This window comes from Chlorocebus sabaeus, chromosome 23 (genome assembly GCF_047675955.1).
Source record: "Chlorocebus sabaeus isolate Y175 chromosome 23, mChlSab1.0.hap1, whole genome shotgun sequence".
Taxonomy (NCBI): domain Eukaryota; kingdom Metazoa; phylum Chordata; class Mammalia; order Primates; family Cercopithecidae; genus Chlorocebus; species Chlorocebus sabaeus.
In genome coordinates this window covers 22310760-22331041 of record NC_132926.1, presented here as the reverse complement: position 1 = coordinate 22331041, position 20282 = coordinate 22310760, and the positions used below count along the sequence as shown (strand labels likewise).

General features: G+C 42.0%; 1 protein-coding gene and 1 non-coding gene across 12 annotated transcripts in view; one reads left to right on the top strand and one right to left on the bottom strand.

Annotated features, from left to right (window-relative positions):
• Positions 1 to 20282, bottom strand: part of PWWP2A (PWWP domain containing 2A) — a 64978-nt gene that overhangs the window by 6233 nt on the left and 38463 nt on the right. For 4 of the 11 annotated variants that reach the window (XR_005242746.2, XR_012090800.1, XM_008015182.3 and 1 more), the window contains 2 exons: positions 16460 to 16579; positions 11653 to 13949 (listed from right to left, as the gene is read on the bottom strand). The exons of 4 other annotated variants lie outside the window; for them this stretch is intronic. Coding sequence is in view for 4 of the 7 variants with exons in the window: in XM_008015182.3 (XP_008013373.1) it covers positions 13936 to 13949; positions 16460 to 16579 (134 nt within the window). In the remaining 3 variants the exon portion in view is untranslated. Of the gene's footprint in view, positions 1 to 11652; positions 13950 to 16459; positions 16580 to 20282 lie in introns of those variants that run through there. 3 more of the 11 variants (XM_008015177.3, XM_008015181.3, XM_073010551.1) reach the window with 1 other exon arrangement.
• On the top strand, positions 5735 to 5836 carry LOC119618470 (U6 spliceosomal RNA). Its single transcript, XR_005234767.1, has one exon. It is a non-coding gene; the product is annotated as a U6 spliceosomal RNA (small nuclear RNA).

Genomic DNA, 20282 nt, shown 5'->3' with positions numbered 1-20282 from the left:
CTGGCCTCAAGGTGATCCACCCACCTCGGCCTCCCAAAGCATTAGGATTACAGGTGTGAGCCACCGTGCCCAAACTTTTATTTCAGGAGCCCTTCATAGTCTGCAACAAAAATTTTAAGAGCATTTCCACTTATGTGCATTGTATCAATATTTAGTATATTAAAAATTAAGATAGAAAATTTTAAAGTATTTAATCCCTTTAAAAAATAACACATTTCATGTTACTATAAATAATTTTATGTCAGATCAGGAACGATGGATGGTTTATGCCTGTAATCCCAGCACTTCAGGAGGCCAATGTGGGAGTATTGCTTGAGACCAGAGTTCCAGACCAGCCTGAGCAACATAGCAAGGTTCCGTCTCTACAAAAAAAAGTTAAAAAAAAAAAAAATTAGCTGGGCATAGTGGCTTCATGCTACTTGGGAGGCTGAGGCAGGAGGATTGATTGCTTGAGCCCAGGAGTTCAGGACTGCAGTGAGCTATGATCCCACTGCTGCACTTCATCCTGGGTGACACAGACCTTGTCTCTAAAAAAAAAAAGTTTTAATGAATTTTTTTTTAATTTTTATGAAAAAATCTTCCAACTCAAAGACACATTTTAGTGAGAAGAGTGACATTTTTGCCAGTCTCTTTAATGCATGGCTTGATAGAAAACAGCAAGAGTCTCACATCTCCTATATTCAGTTTGTCATGAGATCACAGTGCAGTCATTGACAGGATGACAGTGAAAAAAGTAGACCCTTTAATTTTGTATTAGGAAAATAGTTTTGGCCAGATGGACACCTTGAAAGGGTCTCCAGAACGCCTACAGAGCCTTGGACTACATTTTGAGAACTACTGTCAGATTGTGCCTGGAGCTCAATGGCTTAGACTTAGCAAAATCAGGGCTGAGATTCCTGAAGGACTGTCTGTGTCTCCAAGGAGTAGGAAATAGACTTGTTCATCTAGAAACAGCTTTGGTTAAGAGAAGATGCCCGAGACCACCATTGCCGTGAGTGTAGAGATTTTATTTCTTAGACTTCGTCCTCCTCTTCCTCTCAATCACACTGAAATCTTATAGGATGCTACACAAGGCCAACATTACATGCTCCCAGTGCGGGGGCCAAGCAGTGTGCATTGTCTGGGAAGGAAAGGATGTCAGCAGGTGTGAGTTTGCTTCGGCCAAGGAGTTTTTATCGGGCACTGTTACTTTGCTGCTTCTGACATTTGTAAGAAAAGATATATTCAAAGCTTTTGAAAATGTTTGACCATAGAAAATCTTCAGAGTTCAAAAGTAGAAAGTAAGTGTTAAGGTGGGAAGGTGGCCTGTATTTGCCTATTGCTGCTAGAATGTATGATTTTAAAGCTATGGCCAGGTACCGTGGCTCACACCTGTAATCTCAGAACTTCGGGAGGCCAATGCGGGCGATCACCTGAGGTCAGGAGTTCGAGACCAACCTGACCAACATGGGGAAACCCCATCTCTACTAAAAATATAAAAATTAGCCAGGCACAATGGCACATGCCTGTAATCCCAGCTACTTGGGAGGCTAGGGCAGGAGAATGGCTTGAACCCAGGAGCTGGAGATTGCAGTGAGCCAAGATCACGCCACGGCACTCCAACCTGTGTGACAGAGCAAGCCTCCATCTCAAAAAATTTTAAAAAGTTATATAATGCTTCCCACCCCCCACCAAAAAAGCATACCAGAATTTACTTTTAAGGTAGTAACACTGTGATGTTGTACATATTCTTATTCCAACAATATTGCAATGGGTCAAAATAATTTTTGGAGGCTGGGTGCGGTGGCTCAAACCTGTAATCCCAGCACTCTGGGGGGTGAGGCAGGTGGATCACCTGAGGTCAGGAGTTCCAGACCAGCCTGGCCAGTATGGCAAAACCTCATCTCTACTAAAAATACAAAATTAGCCGGGCATGGTGGCGGGCGCCTGTCCCAGCTACCCAGGAAGCTGAGGCAGGGGAATCGCTTGAACCCGACAGGCGGAGGTTGCAGTAAGCTGAGATCATGCCACTGTACTCCAGCCTGGGTAACACAGTGAGACCCTGTCTCAAAAAAAGTAATTTTTGATCTTTTAGAATTGCCCTGAAGACTCTGAGAAACATTCTTTAAAATATCTACTATTTCTTGTCTGCCTCCTGAGTAGACCATGAGCTCATGGAAAGGGCCACATTTATGTTGTTAATAGTACCAGCAGCTACCACTGTACTAGAGACTTAGTAAACCGGTATTAAAGGATATTCCACAAGAGGTGGTTTTAATGTGAACAACGATCACTATTCAAAAGTCTTCTAATTCTGTGCCCTTTTAGTGCCTGTTTTTTCAGATTTCTCCTTCACTACTAACCAATATCTGTTACCTCAAGATAAATAGAAACTAATCATCTCCATAAATTTTAAGACCCAGCAAGTAATTCAAATGTCAGCTTAGGAGGCTTGCTTGCTATTTTTTCTCAGCCAGGCACAGGTCCTGTAATCCTAGCACTTTGGGAGGCTGAGGTGGGCAGACTCCTTTAGCTCAGGAGTTCAAGACCAGCCTGGGCAATATGGTGAAACCCCGTCTCTACAAAAAATACAAAAAACTACTTGGGTGTGGTGGTGTGCGCCTGTAGTCCCAGCTACTTGAGGGGCTGAGGCAGGAGGATTGCTTGAGCCCAGGAGGTCGAGGCTGCAGTGAACTGAGATCATGCCACTGCACTCTAGCCTGGGTGACAAAGTGAAACCAACCTATCTCAAAAAAAAAAAAAAGGTTTACTTGCTATTTTTCACATTCCAAAGAATGCAGTGGGAGACAGAGACAATAGCTTGGTGTCACTGAATCAAAGTCAGTAACTTATCTGTGACTTAACCCGGTATTGCCCGAAGTGGCCACCTCACCCTGGAGTTTCTGGCCCTAGTTACTCAAGTAAACTTTCTTAGTAGTGTTATTTCGTTAAGTGTGTAGTTCTGGCAAATTTGGAGGGCTCAGCTAGGGTTTCTCAACAGTGAATCCAGTAATCATACCCATGGAGCTCAAAACAACATTCTGTAGGCTGGGCGCAGTGGCTCATGCCTGTAATCCCAACACGTAGGGAGGCCAAGGCAGGAGGATTGCTTGAGCTTAGGAGTTTGAGACCAGCCTGGGCAATATAGCAAGACCCCATTTCTATAATAATAAATACATAATAAAAATAAAAAGCATTCTGTAAAGAAGGTCGCTCTAAGCCAGTCCAGCCTGTCTTGCACGGCCATGTAGAATGTCCTCAGATGTGGAACATTCAACTGGCCTGTAAGCATCTGTCTCCTGGTTTTTAAGTTTTCGTTTTTTGCATCTTGGATATTTCCAAGGATTAAAAAATCCCCAACTTTTCCTTTCGTTTCAGTCTCCTCACCTTCTCCAGGCCACATTTCCATCAAGTCTTATGTTTTCTGTATATTCCCACACTGTATCCTAACTACTTTTCCAGTTTTCACAGGAGCAGCTTTTCCATTGGTTGGGGCCTCTGCAGGAGGCTTCCCCAGGGAATTGGGATTTCTAAAACAAATTCATACTCATATGGTGGTTTTTCTGTGTAGAGTGCACTGTGGGTTCATTCCTTCATTTTACTCATGGATCCATGCTGTTAAATTTACCTATTTTAAATCTCAACCATTTTTCTAAGAACTAGCTAGGTGCAGTGGCTTACACCTGTAATCCCAACACTTTGGGAGGCTGAGGCAGGAGGATCACTTGAAACCAGGAGTTCAAGACCTTAGCCTAGTCAACATACTGAGACCCCATCTCTACCAAAAAATGTTTTAAAACCAAGTCAGGTATGGTGGCACATGCTTGTAGCCCCAGCTAGTTGGGAGGCTGAGGCAGGAGGATCACTTGAGCACAGGAGTTCGAGGCTGCACTGAGCTATGACCGAGCCACCACACTCCAGCCTGGGTAACAGTGAGAGACCCTTTCTCTGAAAGAAAAAAAATATGCCTTTCCATGTGTGCTTCCCTTTCATCACAAGCACTGCAGCCAGTTTGTTGTGGTTGGTGATTTTTAGCCTTTTGCTCCTTGCCCCATTCCCTGCAAAACGCCCATCTCACTTTACAAATAACTGTACTTGAGGGGACAGTGTTATACCATGTCTAAATGTGGAAGCTGGGGAGTTGCTAAGCCTACATGTTATAGATGCTCTTATAACTTTAGGGACATCATGGCACTGGGCATACATCTGAGCTTCGGCAAAATGACCAGACCTCATACGCTGTCCTTCAGAGCTGCTTGGATAAAGCCAAAGACATGAATGTTTGTGTCATCCATAAATGCTGAGAGCTGCAGTTCCTACAACGTTTTATGTAACTAAAAGTAGGGGAGAGTGCTTTAAGAAATGTTGCTGGCCAGGCGCAGTGGCTCACACCTGTAATCCCAGCACTTTGGAAGGCCAACGCAGGTGAATAGCTTTAGCCCAGGAGTTCGAGACCAGCCTGGGCAACATGGCGAAACCCTATCTTTAGTAAAAATACAAAAAATTAGCCAGGCATGGTGGTACACACCTGTAGTCCCAGGTACTTAGGAGGCTGAGGTGGGAGGATCACCAGAGCCCAGGAAGTCAAGGCTGCAGTGAGCCAAGATGGCACCACTGCATTCCAGCCTGGGAGTGAGACCCTGTCTCAAAAAGAAAAAGAGATGTTGTCGGGCTTAGTAGTTATTTCTGGTGCCCCTTCACTCTCTGAACTGGCCTCTGAGACTACTGGTAAGTAACATTTCACTCAACTTTCAAGCTAGGATCTAAGTTGGTGCAGGAAGACCAGGCGCAGGAGCTTTTTAGAGGCATTTTACTGCCTGAATAGATAGTGGGAGGAGAAGCTGGCAGCAGGCGTCAGATGTAAACCTGATGGAAGATAAATTTTTGCAAGCATGGTCTGATCCCAAGAACTAAGCAGGCCTGCAAATCCTTTTACCACCAGTTCTGTAAAACTTGGGATGTCAAAGGGAAAGGCTATGATAACAGACCCAAGAGGACGGCTGTTAAGACAGCTGTGGAAGTTAATGGCTGCTTTAATCTTGGAAAAGATCTTTAAGAGGATGAGTCCAATAATCCCCCAAGACCAAAGTGCAAATCTGAGACACCACATAGGATGGGAAATATCTTGACGAGCCCTCATCCGTTTCCTCTGCTTGTTATCTGTGCTCTCTCCAGATTGCCCTTGGCTTAAGAGGAAAGGCTGGAGCTGCTGGCGCTCAGCTGCGCAGCCCCCGTTCAGATGCAGCCTTATGAGCCTGCAACCTGTGGTCACTGCCAGCTGGATTGTTATGTTCCTTCCTGTTGTTTTCTGTGATCACTTCCCTTCATTACTGTGCCGGTTCCCTCCCTATGCTTGTCCCTCCCCTTAAGAAATACAGGAGGGACGAGGATAGGGAAGAGAAACTCTTCCTCTAACCTTATCTGTGGATACTGTGTACTTGATACATACCCACACAATCCTAGTCAGCTCTCCTTGAAGTGATTTCAGTTAGGGATTCTTTCCAGCCTGCTTCCTCGGTATTTGATAGTAATAAGCTTAATCCTTCCATCACCTGGATTTCCTTTTAAAAAGTATGTGCGCATTCCACCAGAAGTGGCTGAAAAATATGTTCCTTCAGTGAACTGCACAATTAAAAGCTGTACAAGGAAAGGAAGCTATCATTTGCAATCACTTCCTCCTGTTGTGTGCAGAGCTATCCTGACCTCACACTATCCCAGATCCATTAATGCCTCTGAAAATGAAAAATTGATTACTGTGCTTGCTTCGACAGCACATATACTAAAATTGGAAGGATACAGAGAAGATTAGCATGGACTCTGGAAAAAAAAGTCAATAAAAAAAATGGATTACTTGCTACCAGCCAGTCCAAGAAGTAGGGTGAAAATAACGTTAGCACATGAGAACGACTGCTTACAACCCTTCAAGGGGCAGTTTACGGGCTGGGCACAGTGGCTCATGCCTGTAATCCCAGCACCTTCGGCGGGCGAGGTGGGAGGATCGCTTGAGCCCAGGAGTTCAGAACCACCTGGATAATATAGGGAAACCCTGTCACTACAAAATAAATTTTTTTATGTTAGCTGGGGGTGGTAGCGCATACCTGTAGTCCCAGCTACTCAGGAGGCTGAGGCAGGAAGACCACTTGAACCACAAGGTTGAGGCTGCAGTGAGCCATGGCTGCACCACTGCACTCCAACCTGGGCAACAGAGCGAGACTCCATCTCATAAATAAATAAATAAATAAATAAATAAATAGCCAGGTGTGATGGCAGGCGCCTGCACTCCAGCCTGGGCAACAGAGTGAGACTCCATCTCATAAATAAATAAAACAAAAATTAGCCAGGTGTGATGGCAGGTGCCTGCATTCCAGCCTAGGCAACAGAGCAAGACTCCATCTCAAAAATAAATAAATCAATCAAAAATTAGCCAGGCATGATGGCAGGTGCCTGTAATCCCAGCTACTCGGGAGGCTGAGGTGGGAGAATCACTTGAACTCAGGAATCAGAAGTTGCAGTGAGCCAAGATTGCACCATTACACTCCAGCCTGGGCGACACAGCGAGGCTCTGTCTCAAAAAAAAAGTTAGTTTATGAAAATGAGTGAGAGTGCTGGGCGCAGTGGCTGGACGCACTGGCTCATGCCTGTAATCCCAGCATTTTGGGAGACTGAAGTGGGAGGACTGCTTGAGTCCAGGAGTTCAAGACCAGCCTGGGCAACATGGTGAGCCCCTAGCTCTACAAAGATAATTTATTTTTAAATTAGCCAGGCCTGGTAGTATGTCTATCTGTGGTCCCAGCTATTCAGGAAGCTGAGGTTAGAGGATTGCCTGAGCCCTGGAGGTCGAGGCTACAGTGAGCCAGGATTGCACAAGTGCACTCCAGCCTAAACTGTGCAAGACCTTGTCTCAAAAACAATATGACTAAAAAGAGTGAGGATGTTCTCTATTTTTACATTTCAAAGCATCAGAATTTTCAATCTTCCTGGCCACAAGTTGGTACTTGTTAAAGCTAGGTTGGGTACACAGGGGTTTGTTTTACTGGTCTACTTTTACAAATATCTGAGATATTCTATAATAAAAACATTAATATCGCCAGGCGGGGTGGCTCACGCCTGTAATCCCAGTACTTTGGGAGGCTGAGGCGGGCAGATCACCTGAGGTCAGGAGTTCAAGACCAGCCTGACCAACATGGTGAAACCCCGTCTCTACTAAAAATACAAAATTAGCTGGGTGTGGTGGCACATGTCTGTAATCCCAGCTACTCGGGAGGCTGAGGCAGGAGAACTGCTTGAACCGGGGAAGTGGAGGTTGCAGTGAGCCGAGAATGTGCCACTGCGCTCCAGCCTGGGCAACAAGAGCAAAACTCCATCTCAAAAAAAAAATAATAATAATTAATATAAAATTTTCTTCTAGTTGCCCAGTCCTCTGAGATCTGCAAGCTAGGAATACGTGCCATCATACAAAAGTTAAGTTCTATCAGCCAGAACTAGAAATATGATTCCCTGCCTTCTTTTTCCCTTCACTCAAGTGGAAACTGGAAGCTCCCATTTCCCCCTTCACTAAGGCACAGCAAGGTCTGCTGCCTCACTGCCAAGGAAGCCCACAGCAAGTGATCTGTGCCAGTGACCCAGTGTCAGCTAGTCTTCATTTCCATCAGTCCCAGCTGCCGGTTCTGCTTGCAGAAAAATATGGCCTATTAAGGTGGGAACCACTACTAGGCACTGGGCTCATCAGCCATCAGTCGTCATGACAGATGTCATGGAACCCCCACCCAAAAAGGCTTCTGGAGAAACTCTTGGTTTCAAATGTGAAGAGGTGGATTTGAAGATACTGGAATCTCACTGTCCCTCTGCGGCCTACAGTACCAGACTGACGTCCACATCAGAGACATGCCCATCTGGACTCACACCCAGCAACTGCCATGTGCTGTCTGAGCCAGTGGCAAACAGCTTCCACTCGGTGCTTCCCGCTCAAAGTCAGAAATCCACAAACCTGAAACTCCTCAGGGATGGGAGTAAGGGAACAGAAGTGGGGAAAACAGTAATTAAAAATCAAAGGAGTAGGCTTTCCTAGGCTATACACAGTACTTGATCTCAAGTTTGTAAGGCGTAGTTTGATTGCCCCAAAATTAAATGCTGTTTGCAACTTTGCCCATCAACTTAACTGGGAGAAAAGGCCTGATAGTTTCCTAGGGCAGTGTGGTACTTTGATTGGATTCTGAATTAGCATCAGAGGCTGGAGATTATAGTTTCAGCTTGTGCTACAGAAGCTTGTCTGGCCCGTCTCATTTCCTACAGATGTTAAGAAAGCCGAATCTAGGCATGTGAAGGGTCGTATCCATCCTTGTCTTCTGTAAGGCTGTTCTTACTAAAGGCGCTGGCTGTGCTTTTCTGGGCACTAACATGTCAGGCTCCTCTTTTACCTCAGGGCACTCCACAATGATGTTACAGTTCAACTTCTGTAGAAGATCGCCCAAATTTTGAGCTGCCTACTCAGGATCCAGAGGACGTAGGCACTGAGCAAAAACAAAACTCAGAAACAGTGGATTATATTCTAATTAACAACAACAAAAATTCCTGGCCCGGCACGGTGGCTCACACCTGTAATCCCAGCACTTTGGGAGGCCGAGGTGGGCAGATCACTAGGTCAGGAGTTCAAGACCAACCTGACCAACATGGTGAAGCCCTGTCTCTACTAAAAATACAAAAATGAGTCGGGTGCGGTGCCGCATGTCTGTAGTCCCAGCTACTTGGGAGGCTGAGGCAGGAGAATCGCTTGAACCCAGGAGGCGGAGGTTACAGTGAGCAGAGATCGCACCACTGCACTCCAGCCTGGGTGACAGAGCAAGACTCCGTCTCAAAAAAAAAAAATTCCTGACATCTTCCCAGGGGTTTCAGCCTTGGCTGAGTAGGAACTGAAGAGCTTAGTAAGATGGATTTCTACACCCAATTTTGCCAATGGGGCTACTGTGTGACTTTGACTGATATCAGAATCCATGTCTCCTACCTCTTTAGACTAAGGCAGGTTACTAGTATAAAAACATCTTTTTTTCCTTCTTCTTCTTGAGACAGAGTCTTGCTCTGTTGCCCAGGCTGGAGTGCAGTGGCACTGTCTCGGCTCACTGCAAGCTCCGCCTCCTGGGTTCACTCCATTCTCCTGCCTCAGCCTCCTGAATAGCTGGGACTACAGGTGCCCGCCACCACACCCGGCTGATTTTTTGTATTTTTAGTAGAGATGGGGTTTCACCGTGTTAGCCAGGATGGTCTCGATCTCCTGACCTCATGATCCACCCACCTCGGCCTCCCGAAGTGCTGATTACAGGCGTGAGCCACCATGCCCAGCCAAAAACGTCATTCTTTGAACATCACCAACCCACTTTCCTTCCTTTAGACAGCTGCTTCTACAAACTTGCCTCACAAGGAAATAATGAAAGGGCTAACCCTGAAAGTACTCTTAACACTTAAAGACAATGTCTTCCCACTGTGTTTGGCCAGCTCTCTCTTCTTCTGGCACAGTTTTCCTGAATCATACTCTCCTTCACCCCAAGCTCACTACCTTCTTGGTACCAAAGCAAAGGAATTGTTAAGGCCATGAAATTTCATTCCACGCCAAGTATGGTGGCTCACGCCTGTAATCCCAGCACTTTGGGAGCTCGAGGTAGGCGGATCACTTGAGGTCAGGAGTTCAAGACCAGCCTGGCCAACATGGCGAAACCCCATCCCTACTAAAAATACAAAAATTAGCCAGGCATGGGGGCAAGCACCTGTAATCCCAAATACTCGGGAGGCTGAGGCAGAACTGCTTGAACCCAGGAGGCAGAGGTTGCAGTGAGCCGAGATCATGCCACTGCACTCCAGCCTGGGCAACAGAGCAAGACTCCGTCACTAAATAAATAAATAAATAAATAAATAAATAAATAAATAAATCTCATTCCAGTTAAGCAAAGATTTGGCAGCATGCTAATCACTAAAGAAAAGGATCCTTAAAAAACAACATATGGCCAGGCACAGTGGCTCATGCCTATAATCTCAGCACTTTGGGAGGCTGAGGTGGGTGGATCACCTGAGGTCAGAAGTTCGAGACCAGCCTGACCAACATGGAGAAACCCTGTCTCTACTAAAAATACAAAATTAGCCAGGCGTTGTGGCACATGCCTGTAATCCCAGCTACTCGGGAGCCTGAGGCAGGAGAATCGCTTGATCCCGGGAGGTGGAGGTTGCAGTAAACCAAGATCACGCCACTGCACTCCAGCCTGAGCAACAACAGTGAAATTCCATCTCAAAAAAAAAAAAGTCCAGGCACAGTCGCTCACGCTGTAATCCCAGCACCTTGGGAGGCCGAGGCGGGCGGATCACCTGAGGTCAGGAGTTTGAGACCAGCCTGACCAACATGGAGAAACCTCATCTCTACTAAAAATACAAAATTAGCCGGGGGTGGTGGCACATGCCTGTAATCCCAGCTACTCGGGAGGCTAAGGCAGGAGAATTGCTTGAACCCAGGGGAAGGAGGGTGCAGTAAGCCAAGATCATGCCATTGCACTCCAGCCTGGGGGACAAGAGCAAGACTCCGTCTCAAAAAAAAAAAAAAAAAAAAAAAACCTCTTTATTCAAATAATTTCTTATTCTGAGAAAAGAATCATGGCCAGGTGCAGTGGCTCATGCCTATAATCCCTGCACTTTGGGAGGCCGGGGCAGGAGGATCACTTGAGTCCAGGAGTTTGACACCAGCCTGGGCAACAAAGCAAGACCTCGTCTCTATTATTTAAATTTAAAAAAAAAAAAAAAAATCTTTACCTGAAAGAGGAAAAGTGAACTTACGCTTTCTTATGTGAAGGCCAGCATCGGTAAGATTTTCAGTTGCATCTATGGGTTGCATCACTCATTCCCTGCATCTTATAGGAGTCGTGTCTATAAATATACTGATATACATGACCAGGATCAGTGTGAGTCTCCTGTAGGCCCTCTCAGATAATGAGCGCACAGGTTGTTAATCTTCCCTGGTTCTCTCTGTTCCATTTTCATTAGTGAGACGTTTGAGAGAAAAAAGATATTAGCAGAGCCAGATTCCTGTGGTCTCTTTTTTATACTCATTTAGATAAACTGAAATGGGAGAATGTTTGAGATTAAAGCCTTCATGTACTCTGGAATAACAGGCAGCCAAAGGATTGCCTTTCTGAAACAGAAAAGAAAGTACATTGATCTAAGTTGCTGGGCCAGTCCTGTGAACTGTCTGTAGGTTTGAAAAGGCTCATTTCTCCTGATAACCAAGTGTTTCTGATTCCTAGGCCAAACCCTCGACCTCTCACTGAATGTGCTGGGCTGTTCAAGAAGCGATCATCTGTCCATAAGGGCAGGATTCCTTAAAATTAAAACAAAGGAAAACAAGACAAACCCAGCAGCAGGCATGTAATTACATCCAACGCTGAAGGGTAGGTTGTTTCTGTCAAAAAGCAGTTATGTTTGTGCACAGGGTCCTAATTAAACTGTTCACCCTTTCTCTATCTTTGGTCATAAAGAGGTCCCATAAAATCTCCTACAGGTGGTTCTCCTTAGGAAGCACTGCTACTCAAAACAGCTCCCTGAAGTACAGCCAGTGATTGAATTTTAATAGCAAAAAAAAAAAAAAAAAAAAAAATTTAAAAACTAACTCCTAAAAAGTAAACATAGTTTTTAAATAACTAAATTTTTAAAAAATCAAAGACTTTATTGGATAAAGGTTACACAACATTCTTTAACATTTAAAACTCTGAGCATACTTAAGATGAGAAACAATTTTTATCATTCAAGTCTACAAAACAAAATAGGCTTATGAAGATTGAAATACAGACAAAAGGTAGCATGAAGCAAAGCTTAAATATTAAGCAACTAAAGCAATGAAAGTGAAATAGCAACATGGTAGGTCTAGATTTTAAATACCACCAAGTTTCATTTTTTAAAAAAGGAAAATCTGGTTTGCAACAGAACACCTTTGAGAATATGCCATGAGAGAAAAAAAATATTTATATACTTAAAACCTGATCTCTCCCAATTCTTTTGCTTTATATTATTACTTCTTGGTCATTTCCATTACTCTACACAAATAAAGAATTCTAAAGCTTAATTAAAAATCTTGATTATACAATTCATGTATAATTCCACCATGGTTTGGGAGTTACCTGGTTCTTGAAGTGAGCCTGAAAGGTACTGCTGGTGTTATGTATCTGAAAGAACAAGACTGACCCAAACCAAAGCCCTAGGCCATATAGAGTAGGGCACCCCTATAGTATAGTTCATGTCATCTTTAGAACTCCCTGCTGCTACAGTTCCTGAGCTGATTTTTTTCTGACTTGATAAAATATATAATGACTTCATAATATGTAATTTTCCAAACAGACAATTGTAGAATGCAATAAAAACTTCAAATTATTTGCAGTATAATTAGAATTTGCATTAAGCTCATTAGACACAAGACTGCCTGCCTCTTCTTCAAGTTGTAAAACAAATCATAGGTATATTAAATGTTTTAAAACTCACCCAGAACCCTTTGTTAATCCTGAGTCTGGGGTTATTAGGTAATTCCAAACTTACACAGTAACATTATGGAAAGTCTGACTACTTGAGCCAAGTGCTCAGTTACCTGTTATGTTGCTTCATATGAATTTTAAGGGTTTTTATTTTTTGGCATATTTTCCCTTTTTTTGTAACAAGTAATCAATATGGATTATCTTTCTGGTTTAAAAAATAAATCAGTATTGCCACTAAAAAACTTCAGTTTTATTATTATTAAAAGTACGGCACCATCAAATATAAAATGCCTTAAAAATGTAGTACTAACAGGTCCATCTGGTTTTCTCATGTTTTCTCCATTCATTAAAAAAGAAAAATTAAGGTTTTTTATAATATTTACCAAAGACAAGAAAAAAATTACAGTCTCTATTAGTAAGAATTCATGCTCCATGCATGAAAAGTTTGACACTGTTTTAAAGGATCCTGTTCCTGCCACTTGTCCCCCAGGGCCAAGTCCTACTGACACCTGTTAGAACTTCTTGCACTTAGGAGGGGCTTTCTGTGGAGAGAGGTTCACATCAAAATTTGGACATTGTCACCTTTTTTGAACTAGATAAAACCAGTAAGGATACAGACAATAATAAAAGGCTTTCCAACCCAGCAGAATTAAGAACTAGCTCTTGGAGTATACATTTGCACTCCAAGATCAACACTAGCCTATCCTCTTTGAGTCAAAATTTGAAAGGTAAGAATGTAATTATGAAAATGTGCACAAAATGTTAAATACTAGTGGCAAATAAATATATCTTAATATGTTCTAACAAGCAAACATATATTCAAGATAATACAGCCCTGCTTTATTAAAGAAGGAAAAGATCCAAATTTTGTTTGTGGGGTGGGGTGGGGCACTTTGCCATCCTTTCAGCAGGATGTTATTTTCTGTTGTTTCTACTGGCACCCTGAAGGAAACATTGGCCTTGGCATATGTGACTATTGCTGTTTCATAGAAGAGCCATTTTAGAAATACCTTTGCTTGTATCTGAACTGATTAACCTAAACCTTGGAGAAAGCACAAAGTTTAAGTATGAAAAATAATTCAGCATTTCTGCATCATCCCATGTCTTTTAGGCCTGTCCAAACTGTACTGATAAGAACTTCACATTCAAAAGAAGTTACTGTCAGTGTTTCTTCATACATAAAATTCAAGTGAGTTCTTGTGTGTGTGATTCACATCATTTTTCTCCTCATCTCATGCATGATTTATTGCAATAGTTTATTTTTTATAAAATATTCCCTAATACCTTTTCTTCGGTTTAAGATAGGACAATTTGCAAGTGCCCCTTTATAGACTTGTTTTTAACCACTGCCTTAACATTTACTTCTTAGTGCAGCTTTAAAAACTCCAATTTCATTCAGTCCTGATGCTCTGGTGTTCTCTGTGTCATTGTGGTACAGGTCCATGAAACCAGCAGCCTGCTAATGTCTTTGTGCTGAAATATAGTAAAGAAAAGGAAGAAAATGTAGTTAAGCACAAGTAATTATATGAGGAAAAGATGTCCTTGTTGTTTAAGCCCTACATAGACTGTGGGATCACACCTGATTTTTTCTTTTAAATCGGTTAAACCTGACCGATGTTGTTTTAAGAAAACAACTTACTGCCACTCTAAACCAGCAGAAATATTCATGTTATTTCTGAAGTATTATCAGGCCAGTTTCCAACACAAGTAAAATGGCTGTCATCTTTACATAATCAATGTGCACTTGAGTGTTTTTTTAAAAATACTTGCTTATAAATATCTGCCTAGTAACAGGGGAATTTTAACTTTGTTCTTTATATTGCCATTTCACAGTATAATGCTGTGAGAGTCAGTTTAGTTGCTGGGGACTGCTATGAAGCACCAACGGCCTTCTACTAGCACAGACTAGCCTACAGTTTTAGCAAATTTATAAACAGAGCCAGGCTATGTACAAATCAGCAGCAGGTTACACTGTCCACATACTTGCAGAGAGTAAAAAAAGAAGGGAGTGGAGGGTGCCTCCCCAGAAGTAGACACAGCACATCAGAAGGCATCAAGAGCACCATTTTGATACTAGAAGACAACACATGTACACTGGTTAGACTGACCAGTATCCCTTGTTACACCAGCAAACCTGATTATCAGCAGAGGCCTCTTCACCATACCTCCAACAAGAAGCAGGAATCTAAGCGCAGTATTTATAAAGGGCAGGGCTTATAAAAATTACTGCTAAATAGCATGACCAGAATGATCAACACTACCAACCTCCCTCTAATACTACGAAGTAGAAAGATGCCCACAGAAACCTTCTACAATCCCTGGTTATGCCTCTCAAACCTGGAAACCCAAGTACCAACACGAGTTTCAATTCCAAAAGAGATGATCCGTGGAAAGAAAGATGAATTTTTTGGTCAAATGCATTTTTAAACCAAAAATGGTATTTCAGTGGAATGATAACAGACACAACAAACACAATACAACAAGGAAAACAGAGAAACCACCCCATCCTTCCCATTATTTAACTTCCAAACATTTCACAGGAGGTATCTTCCCCATGATTTGACAGAACTGACTTGATTTTGTGTTGCCTTCTGGTGTTCCCATGCTTCCTTCACTTACTAGATTAAGGCCTACAAAATACATTTCACAGGGTATTCTATCACGTTTCTCCTAAAGCAATGAAAAGTGACCTCTAGGGACAAATACTACACACATCAAGATGAAAGATGAATGTAATCCTTGCTTCTGGGAAAAAAATCAAAAACAAAAAAACAATGATTTATGCTGTTTTGAAATTTGACATTCAGCCCAGTTTTTACTTTCTAAAACTAAGATACTGTGCTAATATGATTGCAATACTAATAGATTCAGGCTCACACAGAACTTTGGAAGCAAATGTTCCCATTTTATAAACTGAAAGAAAAAAAGGTAAACACCCAATCCCATGTACAATTCCATTTCCTTCTATTTATGACTCTCAATATTTGGCTTCAATTTTAGTGAGGCCTGTTCAAGTTCAGTTAAAATCTATGGCAGGAAAGGCAAGGACTCAAGCAGATCTTACTATTCCTATGAGAGGTGCAGAAAAATAAAAAACACTATTCCCTCAAGAGATACGCATCTTAAGGGTGGCTACCACTCCTACGCAGATAAGTGTCCAAAATCCCAGCTGCAATCTCTAATCCAAAATTTGCCATTCTGACCCAGTTTGCAAATTACAGCTTCCATGCAACTATACAGTTCTTCACTAGCTGTACAAACACCAGAGGGTTAAACAGCCTCACTTCAAGGAAGCAATAAAAGTAATAAGTTTCAAAGCAGTACAAACACACAGAAATCCCTGAACTTTTCCTACCCTATAAGGGCCCAAAATAAGCCTTTTAGGCATTATCCAAAGAGTTATTAATAAATGTACTTAAAGAAATAGACTATATTTCAGCACTATCTTTTACCATCCTCTGGAATTCTGAGTTGCTTTATGTAAATGATAATGGTTTTGAGACTAACTCACTAAGAATATATATATATATATATGTTTTCATATATATATTATATATATATATACAGTTAAGAAGTAATGACTAAGAAGTTTAATGAATATAAAAGTGACAAAAAAAGACGGAGATAGTGAAAAGATAAAAGAAATCCAGTATTTTTGACTTTCCATGGAGACTCAGTTGCTATTTGACATAATTCTGCAAGGTCACACCCAACTTCTATCACCCTAAGAGAATCTGCTCTCAATTCACGGAAGCTCACAGGAGACTCCTGTTTTTTGGCATGGCAGGTAGTATCAATGGAAAGTTATATTCATTCATTAAAACTATCACCTACACACAAGGCACACCGGCTACCAAGGTCAATGAAAACTAAAGAAAAAGAACTAATGAATTCTTTTAAGTCTAGCCTAATCTACTTCAGGAATGATCAAGTGATGACATGATGCCCTCTTCACTTTGTGGCAGGGCTTAAAACAGACAGACCTGCCCGTTTCACTGTTAACTTCAATGCTCCCAGTCTGAATCCACAGTGGTCTGTCAGACACTGTAAGGGAGCAGCAGGACTCGTCACTGTCTGATGTAATAGCTGCCATTTGTTGAGACCTATGGTAGAAAAAACCAAGTTAACAAAAATAAAGCATTCGAGTTTTTTTAATCCATCCATTTTACCAAAAATAGTTTTAAAATAAGACCAAAATTCAGGTGAATTTTCATAACAAATTTATTCTGGATAACTTGCTGGCTTCTCAGAAAGAGAAGCTTTGGTACTAAATGTAAACAGACTTGAGAGCCGCGTAGACACAACAGCCTTGGCCCAGAGAGGGCACTCTCCGGCTCAAGTCAAATCCGCAGCAAGATGCCATGGGGCACACCAAGATTCTGCCCTCCAAGCAAACTTACAAATGAAAGGGGAAATGCTAACTCACACTGGGTGTTCCTAACAAAAATTTCTTACTAATCTCACATTAGCATAGTGCTGAAGAAGTCCAGATCTTCTCAGTCAGTATTCAGAGATAAGGCTGAACCTGTCATCCCTGTCCACACTATATAATTAATGAGCTCAATGACTTTTTTTTTTTTTTTTTGAGACAGAGTCTGGCTCTTGTCACCCAGGCTGGAGTGCAGTGGCATGATCTTGGCTCACTGCAACAACCTCCACTTCCCAGGTTCAAGCGATTCTCCTGCCTCCGTCTTCCAAGTAGCTGTGATTATAGGCGCCCGCCACTACACCTGGCAATTTTTTTATATTTTTAGTAGAGATAGGGTTTCACCATTTTAGCCAGCCTGGTCTCAAACTCCTGACCTCAGGTGATGCACTCGCCTTGGCCTCCCAAAGTGCTGGGATTATAGGCGTGAGCCACCACACCGAGCCTCTTTTGACCCTTTCTAGCAAAATGACCAAGCACTGCCTGAACCCCTTTCCGCTTTAATCCCAATAACCACACTTGCATACTATTCAGGACCTAAATTTACTGTGTGAGGTAATACCTCGTTGAAATAACAGTTATAACAAGATAAGCTTTTTTATGACACTTAAGCTTTCAAAACAGACTTCAAATACTAAGCATAATTTAAATGAAGGACTGCTATCTTAAGCCTAATTTTTAAACATATTTGCTTGTTTGCTTACTTTCCTAACTATAAATAAAAAACAATTCACCTATCACATCAATGTAGTCAATTCTGGGATCATTAGTTAGATAACATCCAGTCTTCAGAATCATTGTTTTTTTTAATCCTAAGTTAAAATTAGAAGCAGCAGTATATAATGAAAACCTTAGAAAAGGCTTTTCTGACTCATCGAAAAGATTTTGTATACAACTGATCTAGAAAAATAATTCCCTCTGAATTTTAGCTCAGGGGAAAATAATTTTTTAGGTGAGATTTCATAATGAGGTATTTTTCCTTTTGTTCATGGAAAAACTTAAAATACTATCAACTATAACCCAACAGCAATCACACAATAAGGGAATCTGAGTGCAATAAAGAAATTATCTTTTGAACCTCTCCCTCTGCAAGTAAAATTTGTTAGGTTTCAGCAATCATTCTAAATCTCCTTTTCAACTTTAAGCAAGGAGAGTCAAGATGTATCAAAGAATGATCTCATCTTTCCCTGTGCAATTCCTCACCTGCAACCCCCTGAAATGCCAAAATATTAACAAGCCAGTCCCTGGTCCACAGTGCCTGGCCTGTGAGTCTTTTGTGCTAATGTTTTAGATAATCTTCCCCTCAATGCTTTTAGGGCCTCCAGGCTTTTCTTTAGAAATTTACCACTAGTACAGGATATCCATTAGGAAGAGCCAAGGAGACCCAGCTGTGACGAAGTAAGTGGAGGGAGAGACCTATGAAAAGGCGGCAATTTCATCGGAAATTACTTATTTTGTCCTTTGAGAGAAAAGTTTAAGTGCAACAATGGCAACTATTCTTGGGAAGCAGCAGAACTGTAACAGGGCAAATCAGAACAGGGTAACCCTCAATCTCCCTCTTAGTGTGCACGAAACAAGTAGAGCTTATGCTCTTAAAGAAAGCCCACAATTCAAAACTAAAATCTTAAGAGCATTGACATGTACCTATTATCTCACTGAACACTCCAAATGCATTTTCTTAATACAGTAAAGCATGATGCAACATGAACAAGCAGGAAAAGCATCAACAGTATCTCCTCTTACAATAGCCCTTCTGGCTTTCTAACCTTAGTGCTGTTTTTCTAACCAGCTCTTTTACTGGAGTTTTAGACAAACTGCACGTACTTCTTCCCAGTATACCAGGATGCACACCAAGATGTGCCACTCCCAGCCAGATTCCTTGCTAAAAACTAAACTGTTGCGGGAGATGACAGATTTGTGATTAAGAACATCCCCAAAATGAGCCATGGGTAAAAATGACTATCCTCGGGAAAATATGGCCACACCACACACAGATCAAGGCCTTGGAATGTGTGGCATTTCCCTCCTAGAAAGAGGAGACAATCTACTCAATCATACGAGCAGCAATAAAAATGAAAATGTTCAAATCCTTTTTCACCATACTGCAAAACATTAAAACAGTAAAATGCTATGGTCCCAGGGAAACACAGCATCTACGCAAATCAGCTAATTCACCCAAAAGCTGACAAATGTGGCTTTGTAGTTCTAGCACATTTGTGAAGTTCTCCTAACAGGGCCTCCACTACATTGAGCCCTACCAGCTCAGATACTTCTCATGTGTCATGGAAAGGATTCGGGATGTGCAGGGCATCTGAGATGGTCATCGGTCATTAGGACATGTCTGAACCAGAATTGCTCATCATTCATTCACAAGAAGACAATAATTTCTCCCCATGCCAGGCCCTGTGCTTGGCATAAGGGAGAGTAGAATAGGAAAGTAAGTACCAGATCACTGAAATTTGTGTGTTAAATAAATGAATGGGGCAAGAGTTGAAATATGTTAACACAGGTCTCCTTTAACCATAATCCTCATGACCTTCGATTCAGTTAACCTCTACAAATGCCTATTAAAACCAGTGAGTTAATGCTACTTCCAGAGATTTGTGAATAATCATACTATGATTCTCGAAATTTTCAGGTACGAATAATATTGTTGTAACATATTTTCATTTATACTGAGTATACGCTGCAGAATGATAGTATCAAAAGCTACCAGAATTGACTGTGCAACACAAAGTGATTGCAGTGGTAGTAATGATAGCAAGTATTTACACAGACTCATGCAAGACATTTTTTTTATTGCTTTAAATATTCTTTTAAATTCTCACAATTACCTTATGAGGAGATACTATTATTCTCCCTATTTCACAGGTGATGATATTGGGAGTAACCTGCCTAAGATCACATAGTTTGTAAGTGGCTGATCCAAGTCAGGCTTTGAATCCAGCAAATCTGGCTCAAGAGCTTGTACTTTGAGCCATGTGCCTGAAAAGTGAAAGGGAATGGTTTTTTGCTCAATAAAAGCCTGCTATTAATCACTACTGTTGCAAAAATCTTTTTTGTGTTTTTTTGAGACAGGGTCTCACTCTGTCACCCAGGCTAGAGTGCAGTGGCACAATCATGGCTAATGGCAGCCTCAGCCTCCAAGGCTAAAGTGGTCCTCCCACCTCAGCCTCCCAAGTAGCTGGGACTACAGGCACGCGCCACCAAGCCCACCTTATTTTTTCGTTTTTGTAGAGACAGAGTTTCACCATGTTGCACATGCTGGTCTCAAACTCCTGGACTCAAATGATTCTCCTGCCTCGGTCTCCCAAAGTGCTAGGATTACAGGCATGAGCCAAGGCGCCTGGTCCTAAAAATGTTAATGAATGCTTAAACTC